This window comes from Nicotiana sylvestris, chromosome 9, assembly GCF_000393655.2.
Source record: "Nicotiana sylvestris chromosome 9, ASM39365v2, whole genome shotgun sequence".
NCBI lineage: Eukaryota > Viridiplantae > Streptophyta > Magnoliopsida > Solanales > Solanaceae > Nicotiana > Nicotiana sylvestris.
In genome coordinates, this window is record NC_091065.1 from 125,329,502 (window position 1) to 125,355,809 (window position 26,308).

The 26,308-nt window shown below is 37.5% G+C and overlaps 1 protein-coding gene across 2 annotated transcripts; it reads left to right on the forward strand.

Moving 5' to 3' along the window:
* The first annotated feature begins 370 nt into the window (after nt 1-370).
* LOC104236937 (phytochrome B) lies at nt 371-9,173 on the forward strand. Of its 2 annotated transcripts, none has more exons than XM_070156744.1 (4): nt 371-2,652; nt 3,905-4,712; nt 6,922-6,988; nt 7,082-7,201. In XM_070156744.1, exons 1-3 carry the CDS (start codon nt 573-575, stop codon nt 6,974-6,976), a joined length of 2,943 nt encoding a protein of 980 aa, XP_070012845.1. In that variant the 5' UTR covers nt 371-572; the 3' UTR covers nt 6,977-6,988; nt 7,082-7,201. The 2 variants fall into 2 exon arrangements, with proteins under 2 accessions (XP_070012845.1, XP_009789287.1); XM_009790985.2 differs by lacking the exon at nt 6,922-6,988 and adding an exon at nt 8,322-9,173 and having other exon boundaries at nt 373-2,652; nt 7,082-7,375.
* The last annotated feature ends 17,135 nt before the right edge of the window (nt 9,174-26,308 follow it).

Below are 26,308 nucleotides of genomic sequence, written 5' to 3' on the forward strand. Positions count from 1 at the left end.
GAGTGTGCCCAAAGCAAATTGGTCACGTGTGGTGGACGCGAAGGAGTAGTACAGTAGCCCAAACATGAATGCACCAGACAACAGTAGCATTTAATTTATTAATTTTTAATCTTACATTTGCCACGTGGCCAAGTTTCAAACATGAACTCTCAGCCACTGCTTTTCTTGACGCCATTTCCCCATATCCGCACATATTTCCACCTCAGAATATTAATCTAATAAAATACCCAAATATTATTAAAAAATTCACTGCAGAATAAGAAATTTTATTTTGCCCAATCAAAGCAATGGGTTGGGTCAAACCAACATAGACCTTTTTTTTTTATCAAACAAAAACAGATAGTAGTTCTTTTTTGCTAGCATATTCCATTTTCACGAAAATTTATAATCCACCATATTACTCACAACTAGTACTAGTATAAAATTGTCACAACCCCATTTCTAAATTCAACCCAAAGTTCAATCTCTTTTCAGCTTACTACTCTGGTAGAACTTCCCAAAGGTCAAATCTCTTTTAGGGTTATCAATCCATTTCTTTTTCCATGTTAAACCAAGAAAAGTTGTGAGAAAAAATGGCTTCTGGAAGTAGAACAAAGCATTCTCATCAGTCAGGTCAAGGTCAAGTTCAAGCTCAATCTTCAGGCACAAGTAATGTTAATTACAAAGATTCAATAAGCAAAGCCATAGCACAGTACACGGCTGATGCTAGGCTTCATGCTGTGTTTGAACAATCTGGTGAGTCTGGCAAGTCTTTTGATTATTCACAGTCTATTAAAACTACTACACAATCTGTTGTTCCTGAACAGCAAATTACTGCTTATTTGACTAAAATCCAAAGAGGGGGTCATATTCAGCCTTTTGGTTGTATGATAGCTGTAGATGAGGCTAGTTTTCGTGTTATTGCTTACAGCGAAAATGCGTGCGAAATGCTTAGTCTAACTCCACAATCAGTTCCAAGCCTTGAGCGGCCTGAGATCCTCACTGTTGGAACTGATGTTAGGACCCTTTTTACTCCTTCTAGCTCTGTTTTGCTAGAAAGAGCATTTGGGGCGCGCGAGATCACTTTGCTGAATCCTATTTGGATTCATTCCAAGAATTCTGGCAAGCCATTTTACGCAATTTTGCATAGGGTTGATGTCGGGATTGTAATTGATTTGGAGCCTGCTAGAACAGAGGACCCTGCTTTATCCATTGCTGGCGCAGTGCAGTCACAAAAACTTGCTGTGAGGGCTATTTCTCATTTGCAATCACTTCCTGGTGGGGATGTTAAGCTTTTGTGTGATACTGTGGTTGAGAGTGTGAGGGAGTTAACTGGGTATGATCGGGTTATGGTATATAAATTTCATGAGGATGAGCACGGGGAGGTAGTGGCTGAGAGCAAAAGACCAGATTTAGAGCCCTATATTGGTTTGCATTATCCTGCTACCGACATTCCTCAAGCTTCGCGGTTTTTGTTTAAGCAGAACAGGGTAAGAATGATTGTGGACTGCCATGCCACCCCTGTGCGGGTTGTTCAGGATGAATCACTGATGCAGCCTTTATGTTTAGTTGGTTCCACACTTAGAGCCCCTCATGGTTGCCACGCGCAGTACATGGCAAATATGGGGTCTATTGCGTCATTAACACTAGCAGTTATTATCAATGGAAACGATGAGGAAGCTGTTGGGGGCCGAAGTTCAATGAGGCTGTGGGGCTTGGTTGTTGGACACCATACTTCTGCTAGGTGCATTCCATTCCCTCTTCGGTATGCCTGTGAATTCCTTATGCAGGCCTTTGGACTCCAATTGAACATGGAGTTGCAACTGGCATCACAGTTGTCTGAGAAACATGTTTTGAGGACACAAACACTGTTATGTGACATGCTCCTTCGAGACTCACCTACGGGGATTGTTATCCAGAGCCCCAGTATTATGGACCTTGTGAAGTGCGATGGCGCTGCTCTGTACTGCCAGGGGAAGTACTATCCATTAGGCGTTACACCAACTGAAGCTCAGATAAAGGACATTGTGGAGTGGTTATTGACTTACCATGGGGACTCAACAGGTTTAAGTACTGACAGTTTGGCTGATGCAGGATATCCTGGGGCAGCTTTGCTTGGTGATGCAGTTTGTGGTATGGCTGTTGCTTATATAACTTCTAAAGATTTCTTATTTTGGTTTCGCTCCCATACAGCGAAAGAGATAAAGTGGGGTGGTGCAAAGCATCATCCTGAAGACAAGGATGACGGGCAGAGAATGCATCCACGTTCTTCCTTCAAGGCATTTCTGGAAGTTGTTAAAAGCCGGAGCTTACCATGGGAAAATGCAGAAATGGATGCAATTCACTCTCTGCAGCTTATTCTGCGAGATTCATTTAAGGATGCCGAGGCAAGTAATTCTAAGGCTGTTGTGCATGCTCAGCTTGGGGAAATGGAGTTGCAAGGGATAGATGAACTGAGTTCTGTTGCCAGAGAAATGGTTAGATTGATAGAGACTGCAACTGCTCCCATATTTGCTGTTGATGTCGATGGTTGCATAAATGGGTGGAATGCAAAGGTCGCTGAATTGACAGATTTATCTGTTGAAGAAGCAATGGGGAAGTCCTTGGTTCATGATCTTGTGCATAAAGAGTCACAGGAGACTGCTGAAAAGCTTCTCTTCAATGCTCTGAGAGGTCATAATTGTCTATTTATTGCTTCTTCATTTCCAAATGATATCACAGTTTTGTTAGTTGTGGAGTTCCTTTGCGTTACATGAGTGGTGCAGTCTTACCTTTGCTCTTCTTTGTATTTGAAAATTGGAAGCGAAGAAATCATGGGCTTTTAGTGATTTTCTTTACTCTGAATCCTGAAATCATGCAAAGAAATTTGGTTGACATATGTTCACTTAATCTTGTTGAATTTGTCCGCTGAAGCATGAAGTCTTGTTTTTTGTGTGTTGGGGGTGGAGGGTCAGGGCATTGGGTGCGGCTAAATGGAGAGGTATTATGCACAAAACCAAGTGAATCAATCAACTAGCTCTCAATCCCAAACTAGTTGGAATCGACTTAGATGAACCTTCATATCCATTCCACTCTACTTGTGCCATTTTTTAGAAGTTTATTCTGATCCTTACTTTTCTTGGTAGAGTTTGTCTAGAACAAGTACACTTTAACCGAATGTGCCCTTAAGCATAATCTGGCATTTTGGATGCGTTCAAATTTTATTGATTTCCATAGTCCCACTTTTACTGCAAAACAATTAGTACATATGTGGTTATGAGGATTGACTTGCGGATAACATTCAGGATCACATGTTCACCTTTGGCACCCGAGAATTTTAGCCTGTCACCGAGCTGTTAACTTCTTTCCTGCATCACGTTGCATCTGTTTTTCAAATTTGATACTTTAATTTCTATTATTAGACAACAATGATGGTTTCTGTTATTAGACAACAATAACGATTTAATACCAAACATTTTGAAGATCACCATAGTTTTGATTAGACTAAGCATCTTCGAACAGTGCCATGTCTTAAGCTACCCAACATGGATGCTTGAGAAATAATCTAGAGTTTGATTACAAAATCTTTATGAACTTCTGTACAAGCTTTCTATGATTATCAGGTTATAGCTTTCTGTTTCTTTGCAGGTCAGTTTCAATTTTTAGTTTTCATTTTTGGTAAATCTTAGGTGATTTGGTATTACCTTAATCTCATCGTCATGGCAGTAAATATGCCTATCTGAATTCTGAAGTGAAAACGTACATGTACAGATTTAGGTTAATTCCTGATTGTAGAGAACCTTCTCTCTGTATTCTGTGTGTAGGTTGACTCTTGCATAGTTTGTAACTGAAATAATTGGTAGCAACCCGGCTCCTTTCCTACTCAATTTTGCTGCAACAGACAACTAAAAGGAAATGAAACTAATATTGTAGCCTACTACTGCAGGCGAAGAAGATAAAAATGTAGAAATAAAGTTAAGGACATTTGGATCTGAGCAACTGAAGAAGGCTGTTTTTGTGGTGGTTAATGCTTGCTCTAGCAAAGATTACACAAACAACATTGTTGGTGTTTGTTTTGTTGGCCAGGATGTTACTGGGCAAAAAGTTGTAATGGACAAGTTTATTCACATCCAAGGTGATTACAAGGCCATTGTGCACAGTCCCAGTCCTCTGATCCCACCCATATTTGCGTCAGATGAGAACACTTGTTGCTCTGAGTGGAACACTGCCATGGAAAAGCTCACTGGTTGGTCTAGAGGGGAGATCATTGGAAAAATGTTAGTTGGTGAGACTTTTGGAAGTTGTTGCCGTCTCAAGGGTCCAGATGCCATGACAAAGTTCATGATCGTGTTGCATAATGCAATTGGAGGCCAGGAAACGGACAAGTTTCCATTTTCCTTTTTTGACCGTAATGGGAAATATGTGCAAGCTCTTTTGACTGCGAACAAGAGAGTCAATATGGAGGGCCAGATTATCGGGGCTTTCTGTTTCATACAGATAGCCAGTCCTGAATTGCAGCAAGCTCTAAGAGTTCAAAGGCAACAGGACAAGAAGTGTTATTCTCAGATGAAAGAGTTGGCATACCTTTGTCAGGAAATAAAGAGTCCTTTGAATGGTATACGCTTTACAAATTCATTGTTGGAGGCGACAGATTTGACAGAAAACCAGAAGCAGTATCTGGAGACAAGTACTGCTTGTGAGAGGCAGATGTCTAAGATCATAAGGGATGTTGACCTGGAAAACATTGAGGATGGGTAAGTCTGTTTTGTTCAATTATGCTTGTTAATAAGCTTTTTTGAAATTCATACTTCCTCCGTTTCATTTTATGTGGCGGTATTTGACTGGGAACGAAATTTAAGAAAGAAAAAAAAGACTTTTCAGAATATGTGGACCTGTGGTCTTAAACATGCCATGACATATATGTGGCTATAAAAGCAATGTCATTAAGGGTAGAATGAGAATTTTAAAGTTAAATTGTTTCCAAATGTAGAAAGGATCTTTAGTTAAGAGTGCCACATAAAATGGAATAGAGGGAGTATCTCTTTATCCATGATATATTATATATTCTAGTGTACCTCTGGAGCCAAAATAAATGCGGGAGCTTCTTTTAGATGAACGATAGGCTGAAATTGACTTTATAGTATGAGCTATGGTGCAGATGTTTTACTATGATTTCAGGTGATAGTTCACCTGGAAAGATGCATATCTTATCTCAGTTGTGATCTGGCAGTTGAGGTCCTAATGATGAAAGTATCGAAGCTACTCTCCTATGATCCCATTCTTATAGCATGTGTTACATTATACTTTGATGTCTAGAATTTTGGAACGAAGACTAGCTGGACTGCAATGTTGACTCAGATTTAACTTGAACAAATTGAAGTTAAGCAATCTGGACTAGCTGAATGAGCAATGGTTTCTGTCTAATAGTAGATTTTCTTTTGAATATCTAGGGTAGATGCATAAGGTATGCACTTCTTATTGCAACCTAGTTTCTCAGCGACACACAAACACATTTCGTATTTGCAAGCTAGACTAGTTTCTCGGCACAAACACAAGTTGGTTTTTGAGAGCTATTTCCTGCATATTGTCTAGACCATGTGAAGTTTAAAAATTTTGAATTTTTTTTATATTGTTGTTCTGTGGGGTGCGGGAGGGAATTATGGCATGTATTTCAATTTGTTAGAGTGGGTTAGGGTCCCACATTGGTTGGAGAATGGGCTGCTGGTCTCCTTATATGGACTTGGGCAATCCTCCCCTTAGGAACTAGCTTCGGGGTGGAGTTAGGCCCAAGATCCATATTTCACATGGTATCAGAGTCAGGTCTATTCCCGTTTGGTCCCCGTGTTATATTGTCCATGCTCCAGTTGGCAGTCTGGGTGTGCGAGGGGGTGTTAGAGTGGGTTAGAGTCCCACATTGGTTAGAGAATGGGTTGGTGGTCTCCTTAGTGCCGGCTCAATGCACAAGCCACTAAGGCAAGTGCTTTAGGCCCCCACTAGCTTAGAGGCCCCATTTCCTGATAGGTTGACTAGTTGTATAGTTACTTTTTTTTAATAAAAAATATTGAATTAAGATAAGAAGTACAAAATTTTGATCAAAAAAAGGAAAAAATTTCGGGGTTTATTAATAATGTGACTTGACAGAGGAAAATGGGTAATAAAATCAAGGAAAATAGGTAATCCAGATCATTACCTTAAGTGTGAATGTTAGCCTTTTTTTTTTTTTGGGTCATTTACATTTAACATTCGTGGGGTATATATATCCCAAATTATGCTTCCCTTTACTTTTTCGTTCACACAAGAACTATTCATTTACTCTCTTTTTTTCATTCTTTTACAAAATCTATTATTTTGTAAGAAATCAAGGATTGAAGTGCATTGGAAAAAGTTTGCATATCTTCTTTGTTCAATCTCGGACTTCAGCGGTGCAACAAGATTTGAAGCAGTGAATTACCAACATCTACAATCATGTTCTATTGCTACTTTTATATTCTTTTTTATATTTTTACTTGCTAGGGGTGTGTGTGTTTATATATATATATATATATATTATTTATTGTAATTAAGTTTGTAAACTAGAAAATGTGAATCAGATTACTCAAAACGCCAAAAAATAGAAGAATTGCAAAACTTAATACAATCTCACAGAGGAGTTTTAGATAAATTTTTAGCAATCGATCAAAAACTAAGTCAAAAATAGTTCATGTAAGAGTTGCCTCAGCCGGAAGAAGTTTTTTAAAATTAAATTTATTAAAATCTTATTTAAGATCAACAATGTCTCAAGAAAGATCAAATGTATTGGCTTTATTATCAATTATAAAAGAATTAAAAGAAAAAATCGATTATAAGAAAATAATTAATCATTTTGCATCTAAAAGAGCTAGAAAAAATAGATTTCACATAAAATTGTATATGAAGATTTTTTTTAAAAAAAATGTAAGGCCCTATATTGAAGTTTGGCTTTAGGTCACCAAATCTGTTGAGCCGCTCCTGGATCTCTTTCTATGGACTTGGACAATAGTTTTGGGGTTGAGTAAGTCCCAAAGTCCATATCTTCATACAATTCTATGTAGAATTAGCAACCTTTTTCCTCGCATAATTTGACTTATCTTTGATCTTCTAACAGTTCTCTGACCCTTGAGAAAGAAGAATTTTTTCTTGGGAGTGTAATAGATGCTGTTGTTAGCCAAGTGATGTTATTGCTGAGGGAAAGAAGTGTGCAATTAATCAGGGATATTCCAGAGGAAATTAAGACATTAACAGTACATGGTGATCAAGTGAGAATTCAACAGGTCTTGGCAGATTTCTTGCTTAACATGGTACGGTATGCACCATCACCTGATGGGTGGGTAGAGATCCAACTTCAGCCAAATATGAAGCAAATATCTGATGAAGTAACTGTTGTGCATATTGAATTCAGGTACATTCTATAATTTACTCTTCCTTTATTTTATTTAATTGTTCCACTGGCAGATGCGCTGTAGTAAATAATAACTCTCGTCTTTATCATGCAACCTTGATTTCTTAAATGGTTCTTGAAGTGGAAGCTGTCATTTGAATGCCATCTACTGCCTATTTGAGTCCTTCCTTTCAGGGCTGTTTTCTGTAGGCTACTTAGTTGATTATATTTCTGATTGCTCCAGCAGGCATGTTGAAATATGAGATTTATGACCCAATGAATTTTAATGTAACGTTAAGAGAAGTATAAATTTCATGTATGTTTAGACACATGACTATTTACAGTAGGGGCTATAACATTCAAGCTTAAGTGGAAGGTGCATTTTGGACTTGCACCTTTTCTCTACATATAGCTTTTACCCTTCTGTCTCTCTTCATACGCCATCTCTTATTCATTTGTATCATAACTGCCTTCTTCTATTGCCTTTCATTGACTTATAGACAACAACGTTGGTGGCCTTCATAACTAAGATACTATTATCTCAACCCAGAGATAGGAATTAGCAGGAGCATAGCCTTAATCTTTTGATTTTGAAGTTTAATCTTACATACTTTTTCATGGTGTTTGTGTGGTACTTAATAGCCAAACATTTTTCATTAGAGATGTAAAATATATCCCCAATCAAGTACTTCTGCAGGGTTTGTGTTTATTAGCATCCTAGGTATCACTTTATTAGCTTTCTTGGGGGTTGACTTGGGCCAAAATGGACCCCCAAACATATTCGTCCTGCCAGTGTTTTACTGCATTCTAGGTTGCACTTTGTTTTTTCTAGAGTTTAACTCTGGCCTTGGATCGGAAAATTGAGTTGTAGTGGTTTTAAAGTTTCAGCAGTTGCGCGCTCTTTGGTGTGCTATACTACCTTAACTAGTAAATATTCTCTCTTTTTCCTTTCGTGTTTTTGGTATAGGATTGTATGCCCTGGTGAAGGGCTTCCTCCTGAATTGGTTCAAGACATGTTCCACAGCAGTCGGTGGGTAACCAAGGAAGGCCTAGGGCTGAGCATGTGCAGAAAAATCTTAAAGCTTATGAATGGAGAAATCCAGTATATCAGAGAATCAGAAAGATGTTATTTCCTGATCATCCTTGACCTACCAATGACCGGCAGAGGTTCAAAGAGTGTTGGCTAGGCTAACAGGAGTAATAGATTAACCTGTAATATCTCGTAAAATTGGAATAAGTGCAAGCTGTTGAAATTCTGGTAATGCCTCTTATCCTTTAATGGAACTTGACACAGGGTTACACAAGAGAGCAAGTATGGGGGACTAATCGGCATCATGCTAATAGTTTTGAACGAGCCGTTTCATACATTTTGTGACTTCTGTTTGCTGGCATCTTTTACCACTCCTACCTAGTATTGACATAAAAATGCTGCTTTGAAGCTTAAGCAATGGACTAAGTTGCACGAGAGCTGTTGCACCTTATAGCATGCTTTTTTGCCAAGGTTAATACTTGACAGAGTAAATGGCTAATTGCCAAATAATTAGAATATAGTTAGCATTATTAAAGAAATTTCCATGATTAATTGATCCCTAAGCTGTTCTGGGTAGCATCTATTCTGAAGAATTGTAACAAGTATATTGCTGTATAATATGTATTAAAAGGTCCCTGCGAAATAAATATCATCGTTTCCAGTTGCCAGGCAGAATTAGTGTCCTCCACTTTGTATGTAGGATTTCCGCACTTTTATGTAACATGAATATGCTGACAATCTTATATGAGTAAATTCCTCTTGCCAGGAATGGGCATCCTTTTAGTTAAATAGCCAATGATTTCCCCTACAATCAAGAGTGGGTTTGTTCAGCTTCCACCATTTATTTTGTTGTTTGTTTGTATTTTTCTTAAAATCGATGGCTTGTACACATGGCGATTTAGCATCTTGTACTTTAGCGAGTTCCCTAGTGCACAAATTCATTCTTTTCACTTTCTTATCTAGGTCGGTGGCTGGTAAATTCAGCAGATCTTCTTTCCATTTCTGGAAATAAGTTAATGAATTTGGAAATGGTCTTGGCTATCCTACCCTCCAATATTGCATTCTTCATTCTGAACATTGTATTGTATGTATGTGTATGCGCGTGCAGGGATGGCAATGGGGCAGGGCAGGTTTAGACACATGGGATGTTGTGCGGGGCGGGGTGGGTCGAAATAAGAAAATTTAAATCTATGCGGGTACGATGCAGGTTTAAAAATTTCATCAAAGAAGGAAGCACAATTTTTTGCCTTCTGAAAATGAAATGTAACAACCCAGCCGGTCGTTTTAAGTATTTTAGCCCCGATCCCCTAATTTATATTTCCCCTATATTATATTGTGGTTACGTGACTCGCCGGGGTGTTTGGTTTTGGTTTTGGGTGAGTTTCGGGGTAAAATGGGACACATATTCCCTAAGTTGGAAGTTTAAGTTGTAGGAGTTGACCGCAGTTTGACTTGCATGAAGACGACTCCAGAATAAAGTTTTGATGGTTCTAATAGCTCTGTATGGTGATTTTGGTCTAAGGAGCGCGTCCGAATGTTGATTTGGAGGTCCATAGGCCATTTCGGCATAAATTGGCGAAAGTTGAAAAGTTGGAGGATTTTGGAAAGTTTGACCGGGAATTGACTTTATTGATATCAGAGTCGGATTTCGATTCCGAAAGTTGGAATAAGTACGTAATGCCATTTATGACTTGTGTGCAAAATTTAGTGTCAATCAGAGTTGTTTTGGTATGAATCGGCATTAGTTTTGGAAATTCAGAAGTTCATAAGTTCTTAGGCTTGAGTCGATGCACAATTCGTGATTCTAGTGTTGGTTGATGTGATTTGATGCTTCGAGCATGTTCGTATGATGTTTTAGGACTTGTTGGTATGCTTGGTTGCGGCCTCGGTGGCCTCGGGTGTAATTTGGACCATGTTCGACGCATTTCGGATCATCGAGGAGTTACTGAATCTGGTGCTTCTAGTGTCCTTCTATGCGATCACGAATGGATTAATGCGATTGCGAAGGGTAATTGGGCATTGGGGAGAATTTATTCTATGCGATCGCTTGAAATGGCCTGCGATCGCGGAAGGCTGGGTTCCAGTGAATCGGGAATGCGTGAAAGTAGTCGCGTTCACAAAAAAGAAATGGCGAAGCTGGGGTTGAGGTAGTTGTGCTATGCGATCGCGTAGCCTGTGATGCGAACACGATGTTGAGGCAGTGTATGTATCCGCATTCGCGAGTGCTTTTACGCGATCGCGGAGGGTAAATTTGAGCTGGGCAAAAATTGTTTTACGCTATCGCGATGTGTAAATAACTGGGTAGCACAACTTAAGTTTCAAAATCGAGGGTTTATTTCATAATTCACAATTTAATTTTGGGAGCTCGGTTGGAGGCGATTCTTGGAGAGATTTTCAAAGGAGTGATTGGGGTAAGTGATTCTTACTTAGTTTTGGTTAAATTTCATGATTATATCTTTGATTTGATCATTTAATTAGGGATTTGGGTTGAAAAATCGGGGGGAAATGAAGGAAACTTCTTAGGCAAAATTTTGGGGATTTGAGTAATATTTTAGTATCGGATTTGTGTAATTGTTGCATGGTTGGACTCGATATCGAATGAGTGTTCGCTTTTATAATTTTGATCGGGTTCCGAGACGCAGGCCCAAGTTGACTTTTTGGGCCTTTTTCAATTCTTTGCTAAGATCATAATTTCATTAATTAAATTAGTTTCCTACAGTTATATTTATAGTATATAATTGTTTTGGCTAGATTCGAGCCGTTCAGAGTTGGAAAATTGAGGGAAAGGCCTTCTAGTTGATTGACTTAGCGTGGTTTGAGGTAAGTGACTTGTCTAACCTTGTGTGAAAAATTCCCCTTTTGGATTTGGTACTGTTGTGATAATTTGTAATATGTGAAGGCCGTATACGCAAGGTGACGAGTGTGTACACGAGCTAAATATTGAAATTCCGATTTTAGCTACGTAGTTTCCTTTTCATGCTTTAATTGAGTTACTTTAGCTTGTTATAGTCACCATGTTTAGTCTAATTTCACATGTCTACTTGTCTAATCTCTTATTTGCAACTTGTACTACATGTTTAGTTGAATTACTTGCTTTTTTAATTCCGTATTCATTATTTAATTGTGGAATTCTTTACTTGAAATTGTTATCCTTGAAATGTCTTGCTGTTGAGTTTTGTGTTGAGTTGCAAAGGCCGTGGTTTCTATTAAGGCAAGGTGTAAGTTGTGAAATATCATTTTATTTAGTTGTTATGTTTTGTCATTCGTGTTATTTTTGAGATGATTGTTTGGCTGTTTGCACGAGGTTTCTGCCGTGCCGTTGTTATTATTGATATGCATGCAGTGGTATAAAGTCTGGGTGTTGAAACACATGCGGTGAGATAAGGTGGGTTTGATACGCATGGCTAGTAGGGTAACTACTAGAAGCCATGCGGTGTGATAAAGTGGGCTAAAACGCGGGGTGCTATTTAGGAAAAAATAATTTTCAAAACTTAATGTAAAGGCTCCCGCAGTAATATAAGGAAAGACTATGAGTTACCTTTATATTTTGGGACTACGAGGTGGTACCTCGGTAGGGACCCCTGTATTCTTTATTTGTTGTACTTGTCTTGGTTGCTTGTTTCCTTATCATGTATATCCTTGTTTCCTTCCGTGTTTTATTAACTGTCTTGATTCTGTGTTGTTAACCTTCCGTAAATGCCTTATTGTTTCATTCCCTTTGTCATTATCATTATATCGTTACATCTTCTGTCTTGTTTCTTATTATCTATAGTAAGGCTTTGACCTGACTTCGTCATTACTCTACCGAGGTTAGACTTGGCACTTATTGGGTACCGTTATGGTGTACTCATACTACGCTTCTGCACATGTTTTTGTGCAGACCTAGATACATTTTATCAGTCCCGGTACTAGCGCGTTGAGCTTGATTTTGGAGACTTCAAAGTACACATGTCCGTGTCTGCTGGCCTTGGAGTCCCCTTCTATCCCTTTCTTCCTTATTTCTTTACACTTGTATAGATAGTGATGTATAAGATTGTTCAGCACTGTATCTAGAGCTTCTGACTTATAACTCACCAGGTTTTTAGGAGTTCTACGCATTGGGTTTATAGTTTCTATTTATGATATTTTGGAGTTTTGAAATTCTAAGTTTTATTTGAATGTTTTCACATGTTGTTAGACTTACCTAGTCTTAGAAACTATGTGCCGTCACTACATTCTACATAGGGAATTTGGGGTCCTGACAAGTTGGTATCAGAGCTCTAGGTTCATAGGTATTATGAGTCACAAACAGGTTTAGTAGAGTCTCGTGAATCGGTACGGATACGTCTGTACTTATCTTCGAGAGGCTATGGAACTGTTAGGAAAAGCTTCACTTCTAAATTTCTATCGTTCTATTCTCTCACAGATGGTGAGGACACATACAGCTGGATCAGATGACCAAACACCCATGCCCTCTGCTAGAGCCGCAAGAGGCCGGGGCCGGGGCTGGGGCCGGGGTAGAGGCCGAGGACGTCCATGTGGTGCAACCATATCACTTGCATGAGATGCTACAAAGGAGCCACCAGTAGCTCCAGTTGGAGAGCAGGCACTTGAGGTGCCTGTTACTGTACCAGCTCTCCAGGAGACTCTTGCCTAGTTTCTGAGCATGTTGAGTACCTTATCTCAAGCAAGGTTAATCCCACTTGCTCCTTCCACATCTCAGGCCGGGGGAGGAGCACAGACTCCCGCCACCCGTATCCTAGAGCAGCGGGTCCATGTTGACCAAGTCCCAAAGGTCATACCAGTACAGCCGGTCGCCCCAGTTCAACCCGAGGTTAGGGCAGTAGTTTCTGAGGGAAAGCAGCTCAGGCTTGAGAGGTACAAGAAGTACCACCCTCCTACATTCAGCGGTTTGGCGTCAGAGGATGCCCAGGGTTTTCTTGAGGAGTGCCATAGTATCCTCCGTACTATGGGTATTGTGGAGTCTAGTGGGGTTGCTTTCACTACGTTCCAGCTTAAGGGAGAGGCTTATCAGTGGTGGCGAGCATATGAGTTGGGTAGTTCGACCGAGAAAGCTTCACTCACTTGACTCAGTTCTCAGATATGTTCTTGAGGGGGGTTTGTTCCCCAGAGTCTCAGAGATGCATGTCGCACAGAGTCTGAGCAATTGTGCCAGGGTTCTATGACCGTGTCGGAGTATGCGGCCCAGTTCAACAATTTGGCTAGGCATGCACCAGCCTTTGTTACTACTGTTAGAGAGCGAGTTCGTCGATTTATCAAGGGGTTCAACCCCGGTATCAGATTTAGCATGGCCCGAGAGTTGGAGATGGACATCGCATACCAGCAGGTAGTGGGGATCGCTAGGAGATTGGAGGGTATGTGGACGAGAGAGAGAGAGAGAGAGAGAGAGAGAGAGAGAGAGAGAGAGGAAAGAGAGGACAAGAGGCCTCGAGATTCTGGCACATATAGTGGTACTCATGCCCTAGTTGCAACTCGTCATGGTAGGGGCTATGTGTTTCGCCCTGTTCATTCAGTAGTTCCAGCTTCCAGCGGTATTCCGGCCACTCCTAGGCCTCATGCTCCCTATTATGCATCGTTATTGTCTAGTGCACCTCCTACACGGGGTGCTTTCAGCGGTCAGTCCAGCCGATCAGGCCCGAGCCAGCCATAACAACCACGTCCTCCGAGAGCTTGTTTTGAGTGTGGTGACACTCGTCATATAGTGAGGGATTTCCCCAAACGTAGGAGGGGTGAACCTCCACAGACTACTATGGCTCTACATGTTCTGTCGGGTCCTTAGGCCATGGGTTACTGCACCAGTTGCCACTCCACCTGCAACCAGCTCGAGGTGGAGGTCGAGCAGGTAGAGGTCGCCCTAGACGGGGAGGCCATGCCAGATATTATGCTCTTTCTGCTAGGACGGAGGCAGTTGCATCCGACTCAGTCATCACAGGTATTGTTCCGGTCTGTCATAGAGATGCGTCAGTCTTATTTGATCCAGGCTCCACTTATTTATATGTGTCATCTTATTTTGCTCTGTATTTGGGTGCATCCCGCGATTCTTTGAGTTCTCTTGTCTATGTGTCCACACCTGTGGGAGATTCTATTGTTGTTGACTGTGTGTATCGGTCATGTTTAGTTGTTCTTGGTAGTTTTGAGACCAGAGCCGATCTATTGTTGCTCAGTATGGTAGACTTTGATATTATTTTGGGCATGGACTGGTTGTCGCCTTATCATGTTATTCTTGATTATCATGCCAAGACTGTGACTCTGGCTATGTCAGGATTATCACGGTTAGAGTGGAGAGGTGCTTTAGATTATGTTCCTAGTAGGATTATCTCATTTCTAAAGGCTCAGCGTATGGTTGAGAAGGGGTGTAATGCTTATCTAGCCTTCGTGAGGGATGTTAGTGTTGACGTTCCTACCATGAAGTCAGTTCCGGTAGTGAGGGATTATCCTGACGTATTTCCAGTGGATCTTTCGGCCATGCCGCTCTGTTACATTCCATGTTCTCGTACGTGAGAGTACGTCAAGTCAATTGACATAAGCTCAGAAATGAGATCGTCTTTGAAAGTACATAATGTAAGTTAATCATGTTACCGTGGAGGTTACAAATATTTAAGATCATGAATACCACGTACAAAGAGGGTTGGAAGGCTTAGAAACTAAACGAATTGAAAAAATAAGTTTCGTCGAAAGTCGATAAGTTTGGAATGTTATAACATGCACTTTGGGGTGAGAGTAGGGTGTTATGTCATTTGGGAATTGTCTGCAAAATTTGAGCTTATTCCGGGTTGATTTAATATGTTTTAGCACGAGTTTTGGAAGTTGAAAGATTCAAAGTTTATTAAGATCGATTTGAGGTGCGATTCATGGTTTTGATGTTGTTATGCGTGATTTGAGGCCTCGAATAAGTCCATGTAATATTATGGGACTTGTTGGTATGTTCGGACGGGGTCCTGAGGGGTCGGGTGAGTTTTAGATAGGTTTGGGTTGTGTTGCGTTCGTTTTTCTAATGATTTCGACGTCGTTTTATCAAACATAAATGGTACCACATTAAGCAAATGGGCTCCAATTTCTGTTTTGATTGAATCATTAGATCTGTATCGTAATTTTGGAACCATAGCAACTGGAATCATCAAGTTTCAAGGAATTTATGGTCATTTTACTCAGAATAGGGTTTCCAGATTTTTTTCTAGATTAATTACGAAATTGCCATGAAATTCGTATTTAAAAATCTACACTATTTTCAAATATTGAAACCAACATATCTCCTTCATTATAAGGTCAAATGGAGTGATTCAAAAGCCTAAATTTACTGAAATTTCACAAGGAATTCATTGGAGGTATCAAAAGCAAAATTTTGGGATCTTTTGGAACAAGAAACGAGATAGAACAACTGGGCAAAAATATTTAATAACGAGGGTTTTTCATTTGGTCATATTTGGAGCTATAGAGCTCGGATTGAGATGATTTTTGAAGGACTGGGGTACGTGTTATCTACTCGGTTTTGATAATATTTCATGAATCCATCCTCATTTGTGGCATTTGATTGATGATTTCAAAAGAGAAATTGGGGAGTTTTGTCAAAAAATTTATAAAGTGAATTTGAGTTTTGAACATCGATTCGGAGTTGTATTTGAGTGAAACTAGTATGGTTGGACTCGTAATTGAATGGGTTATCAGATTTTATGTATTTCATCAGATTTGGAGGTGCGGGCCCAAGTTTGAATTTTTGGTTGACTTTGAGCTTTTGATTAAAGATTCCACTTTTATCAATTGAGTTTGTTTCCTTTGGAATTATTTGATATTCTTGAGTTGCTTTTGAATAGTTTCAAGCCGTTCGAAGTTTGGTACTAAGGCTATATTGTGGGCTGGGACCAGCCCGGAACCGCCCCGGGACCGCGAGACCACGGACCAAATGGGCCAGTTCAAATGGTCCTTGGAGTTCACTATGGGCGGGTCCTCCAAGTTGAGACCGCGAGCGGGACCAGCAGGCGGGCCTGGGCCAGTTCAACCGGGCCCACGGGCCCAACGACTATTTTTTTTTTTTTTTAAAATGGCCAACGGTTGGAAGTTTAAAAACTAGCCGTTGGCCTGCCATTTTAGCCGTTTGGCTTTTTAAAAAATAGCCATTTGGCCCCCAAACTTTGTTTTAACCCCAAACTTTTTATAATTATACTTTTTCCCTATTCTCAACTATAAATACCCCCTGATTCTTTTATTTTTACTCACAAAATTATCAATCTCTCTCAATCTCTCTCTAATTTTCTTCTATAATTGCTTACTTTATTATTGCAATTTGTGAAAAATTATGAAGTTGGTGAATTGAAGTATTCAAGTCTTCAACGATATACATTTTTCAAGAAGTTGTTCGTCAATTCGGTAAACTCGTTCCAACTCTTAAGTTTTAATATTATAGTTTTGTTTGTATAATTATAATTAATATGGACTTTACTTTGAAAAAAATATTTGGTGGTAAGGGTAAGGGAAACTATAAAATTGGTGAATCTAGTCGCCAAGCTACTACTCCTCCCCCGGCTCCCCGACCCAGACCTGTTACCCGTCCTCCTCCACCTGTTATTCTTGATAGGGATAACCCTTGTTTTCAATTTTTCGATAGTCAATTTTGCCATGATATTGCACCAGGTCAACAGTTAAATATTTATAGGGCTTTATCACTTTCAGATGAGGAATTTGCTACACTTGCAGATGCAAAAGCCTCAATTAAAATAAATGCTCAAACAATTTATATTGCTTATCAACTTGCCTTAGATCATATTAGACCAAATATTCTAACTCCTACTTCGTCTAGTTCGCAATCATCTAAAAGAACTGCGTGCCTAAAAGCACTTAGTTCTTGGACAAAGTTCAGGGGTTCTCAAGGTGATAATATTGGTGATAGTTCACAACTAAATGAGTTTCAAGTTTATTTGTCGCAGGGACTTGAATAAGAGAATCCCGACGGCTCCTTTGATGTTTTGGAATGGTGGAAGGACAAAGATAAACACTATCCGATTTTTTCAAGGATGACTCGAGATATTTTAAGCGTTCAAGCTTCAACAGTGGCGCGCTTTCAGTCAAGCGAGACTTCAAATTGGTGATCATAGAGCATCTATGAGGGAGAGCTTGAAAAAATCAGTACTCTTCAGAGATTGGATCCGTTCAGAAAGAAGAAATTTCGGACTTGATGAATCACAACCGGAGATAGACAAAGCTTATGAAGAAATGCTAGCGGAACTTGTGCAGGATGCTGCTTCGCTCGGAAGCGGTGATGAACAAGCTTCTTTTCCGCCACTACCAACGGAAATTTCTCCGGACCTTGAAGGATTTATGAAATTTGTTAGAGATAATACATAGACTAATATGTAACTTGTATTTTGACACATCTTCATTAGTTTTTTTCCTTTTAATGGTGGTATTAGTACCTTGTTGTGCTCATTCCATTGGGGGAGGAAGACTAAGAAAGATATTGCCATTTTTTGTTAATGTCATAATAATAAAAATTATAAGGCATTCCCTTGAATATTCTTTGCAATTTATTTTGTGTTTAAATTTGAATAGAAGATTTAAGTCATAATTATATATATATATATATATATATATATATATATATATATATATATATATATATATATATATATAAGGCTCTCTTTCTGATGTTATTGTACTCGATGCATTGACTTTAAATGTGAAAATGCATGGTTATAATTATGCGCCTGGTTATGAACTTATATGTTTATCTTATAGAATCTATTTCAAATTATTGTCACTTTGAATCCTCGATGTAAGTTATACGATACATAGGATCAGACTATATTGGTGGAAACCAATTTTGTGAAGTCTAAGGTCACAACAAGGAGACCTATTAAGTGGGAAGAAATTAATTTCCCAACTACTTGGACTTTAAATTCGGTTATATCCCCAAGTCAGATCACTAACGACTTGTCAAACAATGAATTTTCGCATGTTACTCAAAATCCGGATGGTAGGATTTGTATTCAATTTGATGATAAGTCTACTATTTATAATAGACATTCATTTTCTAATCATAGACTCTTACCTGCTATTCAACTTATTTCTCCTGTTGAACCAGTCTATGGACCAGCCCGAAATCGTGCAGCCTCCTTACACACAATTTCTACAAAAATTAGTGGTAAGCCGGTTGAAAGGGTTAAAGTTAACCCTCAAACAAATATTGTTCAAGATAATGATATTCCTTCTGTATCCAAAATGGATTTCGACCCCAATGATACTTAATGATTCCACATCAAATTGATTTTAGCCCGGGGTCGCGGGCAAGAAAATATATTCAAAAAGATTTTTTTACTGATAAATGGAAGCAGTTTAAAACTTGGTTTTTCGACGCTTATAGCAAAGATGATTTAAATAATATTTCTCAAGAGTTTTATGAAACTTGTGCTTTGCATAATCAAATTATGTATTTTTTTCCGTAGTTTATAACAAATTATTTACCGCTTTATATAAAGATTTTAGAAAGATATTATAAAGGGGTGTGGTAATATTGTTAAAGCTATATACCTTTCTCAAGTGCCTTTTATTTTACCTAATAATATTGGTATCACGTTTTTTGCCTTCCAAAAATTTATTGATGAAAATGTTGCAGTAGTCAGCATCACAGAAATTAATAAATTGATTTCTCAAAACAATTATTTGGGGTTATATGTAAAAATTTTGGGTGAACATATAAGTTCTCTTAACAAAAAACTTGATGAATTGACTGTTTTGATAAAAGAAATGGGTACTAACAAAAGGACAATTGATATTGCCTCTACTTCAGGAAGTAAATCAGATGCTCAAACTGTTCTTACTCATGTTCAAAGACCTCCTGATATTCAAGATTTTAAATTTAAATCCTTTAATGATTTAGAAGAACTTCTTGATAAAAAGCTTTCTGGTTTAAGTATCAAACCAGTTGATTTATCAAAAAATTTTGCTGATAGAATTGAGATTATTTCTGATTATAAAAATGAAATGTGGTCAGAGTTTAATAAACTCAAGGGTTTAATTATACCCAATAGTAAGTATGCGGACAAACCCAGAATGCAGACTTACTATTATTCCCGTCCTACTCCTCAAGATGTGTTAATAGAAGAACGCGATTGGAATCGACTAATACGTCTTACAGCGGTTCCGAAATTTATGAAAGGAATCTTGATGGTTTAACTGATAGACAATTAACTATTCTTGTACATAGAATGCTTATGTACGCAACTATCTGTAAAAGTGTTAAAAATACAGATAGAACTATTTGCAAAATGATTATTGCAGGCTTTACTGGCCAACTTCGTGGCTGGTGGGATAACTATTTATCTATTGAGGAAAAAGCTTTGGTTATTAATGCAATAGCTACTGACGAGGGAGTTGATAACTTAGGCATGGGTCTAGTAAAAAATAGAGAAGATGCTGTTTATACTCTTGTCCTTACGATTCTAGAACATTTCAATGGTAGATTTACCAATCAACATGAGACTGTCCGTACTCTGCTAAATGGTCTTAGATGTAAGACCCTTAGTGAATTCAGATGATATAAAGATACGTTTATGAGTAGGGTTATGGAACTACCCGAAAATAAATATGAGCATTGGAAAGCTAAGTTTATAGATGGCCTTCCCTCTTTATTTGCTGAGAGAGTAAGAAAAGCATTAAGGGGTAGTTACAACGAAATTCCGTATAAGAATTATACCTATGGCAAACTTATAGGAGTTTGTACACAAGAAGGATTAAACTTGTGTAATGAGCTGAAACTATCTAGACAACTTAAGATAGATAAGCTTAAAGAGAGATCTCAATTAGGAGATTTCTGTACCCAGTTCGGTCTACCCAAAACTTCCACCCAGAGTAGGAAAAAGAAAAATAGATATCATAGATATCCTAACCCTGATAACCCTTATAAGAAAAAGAGATCTAGATATAGATCCAAAGAAGAGCGTGATTCTAGAAAAACCCATCGTAGGACTACTAGATTTACGAAGAATAGGTCTAAGCGAGATCTTGCTGACATTAAGTGCTACAAATGCGGAAAATTTGGCCATATAGCTCCAAATTGTAAGCTTCAAAAGCTGAAAACCTTAGAACTAGAAGACGAGTTACGTGATAAGGTTTATAGTTTGTTGTGCACTTCTGGATCAGAATCTAATTATAATTCTGAAGCTGAAGTTGATTTATTTGATTTATCTGATAGTGATAAAAATATTGATAATATTTGTACTGCTTGTAAAGTTGATACTTGTACCTGTGATGATGATGAATTTTATAAATTACAATCTCAATTTCAAGATTTGAATATGAAAACTATTACATCTGATAATGTAATAGATCTTTTAAAAGAAGTTACTGATGAAAAACTTCGTGAAAAAAATTATTAATTTGGCTGCAAGTTCTAGTTCTAGTAGTTCAAAACCTTTTGAAAAACAAAAGAACGAATTACGCCTTATTCTTTGTCTGAAATTAATAAACGTCTTCATAAGACCAATACACCAAGCAGAGATGCTTCTTTTGATGACTTAAAAGTCGAAATTGAAAATTTGAAAAGAGATATTAAGTCTCTTAAACAAAATAAAATGATTTATGATCACCGAATTACTCAAATTGAGAAAAATAATTCTCTAATTGATTTTTTGACTAAAGGAATTTCTGAATTTCAAATGACAAAGGAAAAGGAATTTCTGATTTCTATGATAGTAAAAATCCGATTGATGAAAAACCTAACATGTTTTTAGGTATGATGCAAATTGTTACTGCTCATAAATGGTACATTAAATGTATTATTTTGATTGATAATAATTTTTCTATAACTGATATAGCCATGATTGATAGTGGAACTGATGTAAGTTGCATTCAGGAAGGGCTAATATCCACTAAATATTTTCAGAAAACCACCCATTTTGTTAAGTCTACTTTTGGTCATGCTTTAGATATCAAGTATAAACTACCGAATACTCATATTTGCCAAAATAAGGTCTGTATTCCTCACTTTTTTTTTTTTGTAAAAAACCAGTTATACGCTCCTATTATACTTGGAACTCCTTTTATTAATGCTATTTATCCTTTTATTAGCATAAACTCGAAAGGTTTTACTGCTACTTATCAGGATAAAAAGATAATTTATTCTTTTGTTACAGATTCCGTAACTAGAGATATTAATACTCTGATTAATATGAAGCAGAGACATATTGATTCCTTGCAATTAGAAGTATTGAGTATGAATATATTCAATACTTTACAATCTGCTAAAGTTCAGCAAAAGATTAAATTGATTGCTGAACAAATGGCTGTTGATATATGTGCCGATCATCCTAGCACCTTTTGGAATCGGAAAAGGCATATTGTCACTCTTCCTTACGAAGAAAACTTCTCCGAGAATGATATTCCTACTAAATCTTGATCTTTCCAGATGAACGCTGAATTGGTCGAATTCTGCAAAAAGAAAATTGATAATTTGGTACAAAAGGGTTTGATAAAACCTTCAAAATCTCTCTGGTCTTGCTCTGCATTTTATGTGAATAATGCAACAGAAAAGGAACGTGGCGTTCCTAGATTGGTTATAAATTACAAACCTTTTAACAAATATTTGAAATGGATTAGATATCCTATCTCCAATAAAAGAGATTTGTTATCCAGATTATATGATGCCAATATATTTTCAAAATTTGATTTAAAATCTGGATATTGGCAGATTCAAATTTTTAAAGAGCATACTTATAGGACCGCTATGTTCCATTTGGTCAATATGAATGGAATGTCATGCCCTTTGGTTTGAAAAATGCTCCTTCAGAATTTCAGAAAATAATGAATGATATTTTAATCCTTACTTGGATTTTATCATCGTTTATATTGATGATATTTTGGTGTTTATAAAACCTTTGATATGCATATTAAGCATCTTGATATTTTAAAAAAATTGTTATACAAAATGGTTTAGTTATTTCTAAACAAAAAATGAGTTTATTCCAAACTGACATTCGATTTTTAGGCCATAATATTTGCCAAGGAAAAATTACTCCTATTCAAAGATCAATTGACTTTGCATCAAAGTTTCCTAATATTATTACTGACAAGACTCAATTACAAAGATTTTTGGGAAGTCTTTACTACATATCCCCTTTCTATAAGAGTCTATCTCGAGATTTAGCCCCTTTATACGACAAGCTAAAAAAGGGCTATAAACAACCATGGACTGACAGTCATACTATGTTAGTCAAAACTATTAAGCAACGTGTTAAGTCTCTACCTTGTTTAACTCTTGCTAATCCTGCATGGCAGAAGATTATTGAGACAGATGCGTCCAATATTGGCTATAATGGGATTTTGAAACAAGTAAATCCCAACAATAATTGTGAATATCTGATAAGATTTCACTCTGGCAAATGGACTGAAGCCCAGAAGAAATATACTACTGTGGCTCATGAAATGTTGACTATTGTTAAATGTGTTTTGAAATTTCAAGACAATTTATATAATCAAAAGTTTTTGATAAAAACTGATGCTCAATCTGTTAAGTATATGTTTGACAAAGATTTTAAACATGATGCTTCAAAATTAATATTTGCTAGATGACAGTCTCAACTAGCGCCTTTTGATTTTGAAATTCTATGTAAAAGGGGAATTGATAATTCTCTTCCGGATTTGTTATCCTGAGAATACTTAGATTGATTATGAATTTCTACACAACTTTTCTCGATGAAGAAATGTTAATCACTATTTTAAAGGTAGTTAAGTTAAATAGAGACTTACAACGTCTCATAATTGAAAGAATCATTAATAGTATGGTTGAAGATGAATTTTCAATCAATGATTATTCTGAAGAAATCAGGGATGATATGCAAGATTATTACTTCTCTGAGTAAAATGAATTGTTATATGTGCAGAATGGACCCTTCGTGGGGCAGAGGCAGAGGCAGAGGAAAAGGAGGCAAATCATCCTCCTCCTCAAGAAGATTATATTCTCAAGGATCGTCATATGGATCCTTATCTAATTCCCCAGTAATACAAATGGGAAAGAGAAGCTTGATTAGCTCAAATGTTCCTCTTAAAGGAGAATATTCGTCAACACCTTCCATTCATCTAGAAGATATTCCAGAAGATAGTCCGTTATACGGTCATCTGCAGGCGTATTTAAACGCTAAAAAGCAAAGTGATACATTTGCTTCAGTTGTTAAAGAAGAGGACACTGATGATATCAAGTCCTATGAAAAGCTAGAAAACAAAGAAATGATATTTCTTTTGGAAAACTCTGAGATTCAGAGAAAAAATGAGCCATGGAAAATATTCCAAAGATATTTGATTAATGGATTATAATATCCGGGTGAGTCATACAAAACCCATTCGTATTATGAGACTATTCTCACCACTACAGGCAGTGCAGAATTTCAGCACTTCACTGGTTATAACACCAATGAGAATTTTTATAACTTCTCAAAGATTATTATTAAACAGATTATATCTGTTGAATATTGGGGAATTTTCATGATGAAAGAAAGGCAAATAAGCCTTGATAAATCTTTGATGAACTTTACGTACTGGGATTATATCTAAGCCTTTGATAAAGTGCTTTATTACAACAATGAAATACATAAACATACTTGGTTTATAAAGGTATGTGCAAAGATATTTGCAGGACCAATTCCTAATTGGTTCCTAAACTGGTGGTTATACCATGGTCCAACAATAAAAATTTTGCCTGATCCTTTTCTTGGATTATATAAAGAATGGGCTAAGGTTTCACCAGATTTGAACAAATTATATAACACTGATCATATCTGTCACCTAGAAAGGATTGACCAAGTATACTTTTTTTATTGAATGCTCTATCCCATGGATTCATAAATAGACTCCAGAACTAGGATTTACCGAAGAACAAATTCCATGCTTATACAGGATATTTTACAATAATTTCTGGGACAAGTTGATGAAAACAAATCCCAAAACTAAAGTATTATATGGGCAAGAACTCTTGGATTCCATCAAAGTAAAAATCCAAGAATATTCAACCAGTCCTCAAAAGAAGATGATAGATGATAACTCGATCAAACGCATTGCCAGAAGGATCTCAGTGCAAGAAGGAGACAAAAATGAAATGATAAATCAATATTTAGAAGAAGTAAAAAGAAATTTACTTCAGTCTCTAAATTAATATGAGAGATTTGACACTTCAATGCGAAGTGAAACAAGTGGCGAGGATATCGCGGAAGATGATTCCCAACCTATGCAACCAGAAGAAATATTATCTGGTAAAGCCATAGACAAGGCAGAATATTTCCTCCAACAGATGAAAAGATTAGACGAAAGAGGGTTGTGATCTACAGAAAAGCTACTAAGGAGCTCACTACAACAATAGATACACTGCATACACGGTAGATACACTGTATACCTAGTAGATACACTGTTTATACATAGCAGATACACTATATACACAATAAATACACTGTGTAAGGAAACCAATAAGTGACCCACTTTACTGTACAAAGATTCTTTATGTTTTTTTTTGTTTTTTCTATAAGTAGAAGCCTTCTCTCATTTGGAGAGACATCGGAAGAAACCCCCTCTCTTTCTTCAATAAATCCCTCTTTACTGAATATATCTCTCAATTGTAAGTATTCACTTGAAGTAAATAAAGTTTTCCAATTCATCATCTTCAGGCCTTGCGTCCCGGCCTTAAAAGGTATTTAATTTATTTTATACTTCATTTCTCTCCAGCCGTGACTATGTTCGGCTAAATATATTCATATCTATGTTGAATGTATAACTTCTCTTCCATATTTACCACGAAAGATCTAGACTCTATCAAAATATAAAAGAATTTTAATATAGGTTTTTGGCTTGGTTCCAAGATGGTGGTACAGTCGAATCTAGTACTACTCTTATTGGCTTTGCCTTAGTGGCTCCGTCTAGCCAGCTGTGACACTAAAGCCCGCTGAAGTTAAAAGGGCGTTCTCTTTCACAGTTAGAATAGCTAGACACATGGGCTCAATAAGAGTATGTATTAGATTTAGACAGACCCCTTGCTTGGTTAAAGGAATAGATTCTTCCATACAGTCATTAAAGCTATATTAAAATCCTTGTATATTTCGAATTTTATTGGTCGTGCGGACTACCGCCAACCTTTAAAACGTACTAAACAGCTAGATCTGGATGGCCATGCGTACTACCGCCCACCAATTAAGATTGGGTTGAGTATGCAAAATTGGTTTCCACCAATATAGTCTGATCCGATGTATCGTATAAGCTCTCTCTCTCTATATATATAGTATATATATACATATATATATATAGTATGTATAGTACATACTATATATACTTTATATATATTTATATAGTATATATATATATATATATATATATATATATATATATAGTTTACAAGAAATTACCTTAGATAAAATAATTTAAAAAAAAAATAGCCCGGAACACTTAGGCCCGTGGGCCCGGCCCATTTAGCCCGGGACCATGTGTGCTTAGGCCCATAATGGGCCGGTTCCATCCATCAGGACCGTTAAGCCTGGGACCGTTTGGCCCGAGACCGCCAGAGACCAGCCCGCCAAAGCCCGGGACCGTTAGGCCTAGCCCGTTTAGCCCATTTAGGCCCGGGCCCGGCCCAAAATACAACCTTAGTTGGTACGCGCAGGATGGCATTTTTGGAGTATCATTTGGCTTGCTCGGTATTAGATTTGGCATGTTCGAGGTAAGTAACACTTTTAAACTTTGTGCTAAGAGTATGAACCCCTGAATATACGTGATATGTGTTTGGTGTTGAGGTGACGCACATTCTAGGTGACGAGCGTGTGGGCGTGCACCGTATGAATTCTGACTCGGTTATTTCTATGGTAATATGTAGTTGCTTAATCTTATTTGTATCTATGAAATCTCTATGTGCTAGAGTAATTGAGCTGTAATCCATGTTAGAAACCATGTCTAGGCTATAT